At 59.6% G+C, this 6329-nt stretch overlaps 1 protein-coding gene across 1 annotated transcript; it reads right to left on the bottom strand.

The window, feature by feature from the left end:
• Positions 1-970: 970 nt before the first annotated feature.
• On the bottom strand, positions 971-5374 carry KRT15 (keratin 15). Its single transcript, XM_019435479.2, has 8 exons — positions 4721-5374; positions 3758-3840; positions 3461-3617; positions 2817-2978; positions 2605-2730; positions 2188-2408; positions 1855-1880; positions 971-1324 (listed from the first exon to the last, which is right to left on the bottom strand). Exons 1-8 carry the CDS (start codon positions 5234-5236, stop codon positions 1233-1235), a joined length of 1383 nt encoding a protein of 460 aa, XP_019291024.2. The 5' UTR covers positions 5237-5374; the 3' UTR covers positions 971-1232.
• Between the last annotated feature and the right edge of the window lie 955 nt (positions 5375-6329).

The following is a 6329-nucleotide window of genomic DNA, read 5'->3' as shown; positions in this document are numbered from 1 at the left end:
CAGCCACAGCACCCAGAACACTCTGCTTCCTCATTCCTTGCCCTCTGTCTGGGGCTATGACTCCCAGAGGAACCAGCCTCAGACCAGAGGCAACAAATTCGGTGTGTGTGGATGTCACTGCTGCTCTAATGAGCCCAAAGGCAGAGATGCTGGGGTCGGGGGAGCAGGGGTGAGGTTTGGACTGAGGAGGGCAATAGGGGTTGATGTTGCTTTGGATTTAAGCTTAGAGAAATCAGAGAGGGCTTCCCGGAGTTGGTGTCTTTCCCTCTGAGCACTGTAAGTGCCTTATGGGAAGGAGATGGCAGCTTCAGGGGTAAGGGGGTAGATAAGGTCCCTCTTTGCAAGAGGCAGCGATGGTACCTGGCTCAGCCACTCTGGAGGTCAGGTGTGCCTGACTGGAAAAGAGGGGAGGTGCTAGGGACACACGTAGGAGGACCAGAAATAAGGAGGAAGGTCCTGGCAGTGAGCCGTGCAGGGCCAGGGCCTGGCGTCCCAGAACAAGCGCTGAACTTAAAAGTCATACAGATGTAGGGTCCAGTCCCAGCCCTGTTGCTCACCATCCATCCTGAGGCCCCTGAGAGAGTCACTCACCTCCCTGGCTTCCTCATCTCTAAGGTGGAAATCGTAAATCCTGATGGCCCACAATTGCCTCAAACAGGACGCGTGGGTGGGGTCACGTAGCACAGTGCCAACCACACGGTGGTAACCAGTACGACCTATACAGTCAGTTGCTCGCTAAATAATTGTTCAATGTGACAAGTCCTCTGCCGGGTGCACCCAACTGCTCTGAGGGCAACCCCCGTCTCCTGCTTCCATGATCACTAGATGGAATGAGCCAGAACATCAAGTCACCGGAACAGTCTGAATTGGTCCTGGGTGCAGGGAAGAGGCCAAAGTAGGAGATGTCATCATGTGGGTCCTAGGCCCACAGAGGCCCCCAACAAGAAAAACTGGACATACTACCAAGAGATATTTGCAAAAGGAAAAGCAATTCTTTATTGCATGGGCAGACGTGGTACGATCCAGCTCGTTACACAATACAGCTACTTCTTGCCTGTCCCTGTTCTAAGCAGGTGGGGAGAGGGAGGGAGGGGATGCTGAGCACCCAACAGGGAGAGCCGGACCCTCTGAAAGCAGGGACTGGGGTTTGCTCTTCTGGCCCCTCTGGCCGGTCCTCCATCCAGCCTGGGGAAGGTAGGGGTGGCCAGGGAGGTCTCTCCTGCGCCAGGCACTCAGACCTCTCTCTTGTGAGAAGAAACCACCTTCCCGTCCACTGTCTCCTCGACGTTGATGCGAACTTTGCCGCCACCACCTCCCAGGGAGGCTGTAGAAAGAAGGAGCAAGCTTGAGAGTTGGCGGGGGGGAGGGGGGGGGGGGACCCTCACTGTTCTCTCTCCCAAGGCAGCCAGGACCTTGGCTGAGCTCGGGAAGAACCAGACAGCACCCCTGAGAATGGCCGCTGGCCAATCCCTCGAGAGTGGCCAGGAGGTCTGGCGGTGAACCACTCATCATGGAGGCAGGCAGCGGCAGTTCATGCCCCACAGTGAGCAAGAAAGTCAGGGTGAACAGGTAGTAACTGGGGGCTTCTTCCCATAAGTGCAGGAAGGTGGGGCCTGGAGGAAGCTATGCCCTGGACAAAGCCTGCTCAACCCAGAAGGTTCTCAATAAATCTTCAGCCCTGACTCTACTGGGGCTGATGGAGGGTCCCCCGGGAAAGAGGTATCACCTGAAATGGGTGTGTTCCTGCCCCACTGGCATGTTTGGCCTCCTCCTGCTTCCACCCCATGCCAAGGGGAACGGTGGCTTCAACAGCCGCCTTTCCCGCCCCATGCAGGAAGAGTTAAGCCTTCTTACCTTCTCTGGTGCCAAAGCCAGCCATCCTGAAAGAGAGGGGAAGCAGATGTAAGGGGAGGGCATGAGCCCAGGTCTCCCTAAGGGAGCCCCGGTGTCTGGCTAAGCAATCCTCTCCAGCGGCCCCCACCCCCACCACCTGCACATCTGACTTCTCTAGAGGCTGGCACGTCCTGAGAGCCTGTTCAGACCTGCCACCCCAAGCAGACAGATTCTGATCTACACTAACACCCCCTCCATTTCCTTTTCCCTGTCCCACTGCTGTCCCCCGAAGACTCTCCACCCCAACCCCAACCGGCCCCTCCCTCAGGCTTCCCCCTGCACCCTGGCCCCTGCCTGGTGTCCTGGCCTTCCAGCAGGCTGCGGTAGGTGGCGATCTCCTGCTCCAGCCGCGTCTTGATGTCCAGCAGCGTCCTGTACTCCTGGTCCTGGCACTCCATCTCGCTGCGGAGCTCGCTCAGCTGGGCCTCCAGGCCGCCGATGAGCCCCTGGATCTGCTGCAGCTGCGTGGCATAGCGGCACTCCGTCTCCGCCAGCGAGCTCTCCAGCCCGGCTTTCTGGAGGGGGGGTGGTCAACAGACCCCACATCAGGCTCGGAAGGAAGATGCCGCGGGCATGCAGACGGGTGTTGAACGGAGTGCAGAGAACCCCCTGGGAGGAGGCTTGGGAACCCCGAGACTTAATGAGCCACGGACGGTGGCAAAGGCCCAGCTGCGCTGGGCTGTGGCCAGGTGGGGGGATCAGAGGCCCTACCATGCTGAGCTGGGACTGCAGCTCGATCTCCAGGCCCTGCAAAGTGCGTCTCAGGTCCGTGATCTCTGTCTTGCTGGTCTGGATCATCTCTGTGTTGGAGGCCACCTCTTTGTTCAGCTCCTCCGTCTGTAGGCCACGCACAAGACCAGTGAGGCCCACAGGCGCCCTGGGAGACGTGGGGAGCTGAGGCGGGGCCGTGAGCTCAGGCCCACCTTGCTGAAGAACCAGGCCTCGGCGTCCCGGCGGTTCTTCTCGGCCATGGCCTCGTACTGTTCCCTCATCTCGGCCAGCACGCGGGTCAGGTCCACGCCCGGGGCCGCGTCCATCTCCACGTTGACCTGGCCGGCCAGCTGGCTGCTGAACTCCTTCATCTCCTGCAGAGTGGGTGGGGCCCGCTTAGGGACGGAGGGCAGAAGAGGGGGCAGAGCGGGCTCCCACATGCCAATCCCGGCTTCGTGCCTGACTCACGACATGCCCTTCGCCCTCCTGCATACCCACCCCCCAGCCTCTGTTTCCCAGTGAGCGTGAAGAGGTTTGAGCACATGGGCCTCTTGGCTCTGAGGGTCTCTCTTCCTTGCTAGGTCCTACGGGAGGACTCAAGACAGCTGGGCCCTTGTCTGAGCTCACGAAACAAATCAGGACAGCGGGTCCCACTGACCACCTGGCCTGGCTATGGATCCAAGAAGGAAAGGGATCTGGGTTCCCAAAGGACAGTACCCCTTGCTCTCCATGGTGACACACACTGTTTTTGGTAGAGGGGAGCATATCTGAACCACCAAGCCCTTCGGTCAACGATGAGAAGGTGCCCATGGCCCCACTCTGCCCCCCGCCACCAGCAGCCCCTGCCGGCCCCCACCTCCTCGTGGTTCTTCTTCAGGAAGGCCAGCTCCTCGTTCAGGCTCTCGATCTGCATCTCCAGGTCGGTCTTGGTCAGGGTCAGCTCATCCAGCACCCTGCGCAGGCCGTTGGTGTCGGCCTCCACGCTCTGGCGCAGGGCCAGCTCGTTCTCATACCTGGGAAGACAGAGGGAGCCCAGAGTAAGGAAGTGGGCTGTGGGCTGTTGGAGGAGGGTTGTGGGCTGTTGGAGCTGGAAGAGGGAGAGAAGGCCAAGAAAGGGGGTGAATCTGGAGGGGAGAGAGAGGCAGGAGCGTACTTGAGTCTGAAGTCATCTGCCGCCAGCCTGGCATTGTCAATCTCCAGGATGACCCGGGAGTTGTCGATCTTGGCCCCCAGGATCTGCAGGAGGCAGGGAGTTGGTATCTGGAGCACTGTTTTCTCTTCCCTACTGCTCTCCCCACCCTGCACCCCAGGTCAGACGCCTTACTGACAGTCTCCCCTCTGACACGAGCAACAGAGGCCTGTAGGCTCCCCGGGGCAGAGTTCAGCCTCACCTCAAGTGCCCATACTTGGTGTGAGCCCACACCACCCTTCCTGCCTCCAGGGCATGAAAAACCAAGGAGCCAGGAGTGCCTGGACTCCCCTGTGGGAAGTGCCTGGCCAGGAGTTGGGTGCGGTGGGGTTCAGCAGCCTTCTCGGGAATATTCTGCCAGCCTCCCCTGGTCACTGGCCTCCTACACACTTGACACAGCCATGGACCCACAGAACATTCCACAGCCAGTAGGACCCTGGAGAGCAGGGCAGGAAGGCACGCTACAGCTGAGGAAACCAGTCCAGGTAAGTAGAGAGGGTGAGTAAGTAACTGGCAGAGCACATAATGAGTTCCAGGTCTCCTAAGTCCCAATAGAGCTTTTTCGCACCAAAGACCTCCTCAAAGGGTGAGGGAGGTGGTCCTGGCATTCAAGGCCCCTGAAGCTACCCTCAACTTTTCCTGCAAAAGAAGCAAAAGGGAGCTTTATGCAGACCCCTGCTTGGTGTGTGTAACTGCTCCCACCTCGGACCCTCCCCCGACCAGTGTTCCTGAGCAGATTCTCACTGCCAAGTTGAGCAGATGTATGCTGGCCTCCGCACCTGGAAAGCATTCCCTGCTCTCCAAGTATACACCGACAGTCGTTGCCTGGGCAGGAAAAGGATTTCCTTGAGGCAGCAAGAAAGATGATGGAGATGTATGCAGGGCGCCAGCCACCTGCTCCCCTCTCTCTGATGCTGGAGGACTCACCTTGTCCCGCAGGTCCTCGATGATCTTGTAGAAGTGGCTGTAGTCCCGCTCCGGGCTGCTGGGGCTCTGCTTCTGGTACCAGTCCCGGATCTTCACCTCCAGGTTGGCGTTGGCCTCCTCCAGGGCGCGCACCTTGTCCAGGTAGGAGGCCAGCCGGTCGTTGAGGTTCTGCATGGTGAGCTTCTCGTTGCCGGAGAGGAGGCCGCCATCGCCGCCACCAAAGTCACCAAAGCCAGCGCCAAAACCCCCACCAAAGCCACCTCCAAGGCCACCTCCTAAGCCTCCGCCCAGACCACTACCAGCCCCTACACCGAAGCCGCAGCTCATGCCGCCGCCGTAGCCCCCTCCGGACCCCGATGAGACAAACCTAGCAGAAGAAGCCGAGATACTGCGGCCTCCACCGCCCCCGTAGAGACTCCCCCCACCAAAGCCGCCTCCCCCAGCCCAGAGGGAACCCCCTCTGGTAGAGGCACCCCCAAAGGTGGAGGAAGAAGTCTGCAGAAATGTGGTGCTCATGGCCAGGCAGCGGGTGAGTCCTCAGCAGGCTGGAGAAGTGCTGGTGGAGCCGCAGGCTTGGGCTGGAAGCAGGGCCCCAGGAATGTCTCCCCCCAGCCCGTGGCTCCTTATATACCCCTCCGAGTTGTTGTGGGACCTCGTCTCCTCCCCCAAAAGGAGGCCAACTCCTGTGTTCAAACACAGCCGCCTGCACACCTCTGCCTGGCTGGTGTGGAGTTTCTCCTCTCTCTTTTTTTTTTTTTTTTTTTTCTAAATGCAACAAAAGAGATGATTCAGAATGAATGGTGTTTTGCCCCGGGGCCATGGTTTTAACACTTCGAAGGCAGGTTCATGTCTGCACTCCCAGGAGAACGTGAAGAGTTGCTGGGGAGAAAACTCCTGTCACTCCACAGCTACCAGGCCTCCGCCTACGGGTAGAGCAGCCCAGGCCAGCTCTGCCCTCCCGGAGTTTTCTCTGCTGCCTCCAGCCCAGGACCCTCACCCCAGGCGGCCAGCTCCATGCTCTCAGTTTGGGAGCCCCCTCCCTATCGCTGCTCTGTTATCCCACTCCCAGACCCCATGTGTGAGCCTACAGGGCTGGGGGGTGGGGGGGGATAGCAGTGGCCTCTGGGGATGGGTGGGCAGAGGCACACCCAGGAATGCAGGGGCCATGGGCACAGGCTGAGGTTAAGAGAGGGGGCCATGAGCGCATTTCCAGCTAAGGTGATCAGAGAAGCTAACATCCGTCATTTCCCTGATACAGCAGGACTCTCCTCCTCCATCCCCTCCTCTCCTCCCTACCCCAGGCCCCCACCAGCCCCTTGCCCCACCACCCTGGCACTCTCCCAAAGACCAGGAGCCTCAGGGCTGACAGGGGGCTGATTGATAATCCCGCCACCTGCCAGTTGCACATGTCACTGAACCTTTGCTTGCTCCTGGGACACGTTGGGGCAAACCTCTGCAGATAAGACTGGAGCCTTGTCCGGGAAGCCCCTGCCTTCTCCAGAGAGAGGCATGTCCCTGCATAGCAAAGCCAGATTAACTCCGTTTGTCCTGTCAAGCGCTGTGGGGCCGGGGAGGGACCGATCCGGAGGGTTCTACATGCCTGAGTGTT

Source organism: Panthera pardus, unplaced genomic scaffold, assembly GCF_024362965.1.
Source record: "Panthera pardus isolate Hobbes unplaced genomic scaffold, ASM2436296v1 HiC_scaffold_3, whole genome shotgun sequence".
Taxonomy (NCBI): domain Eukaryota; kingdom Metazoa; phylum Chordata; class Mammalia; order Carnivora; family Felidae; genus Panthera; species Panthera pardus.
The sequence above is the reverse complement of the archived record's forward strand: the minus strand, read 5'-3'. Positions and strand labels throughout refer to the sequence as shown.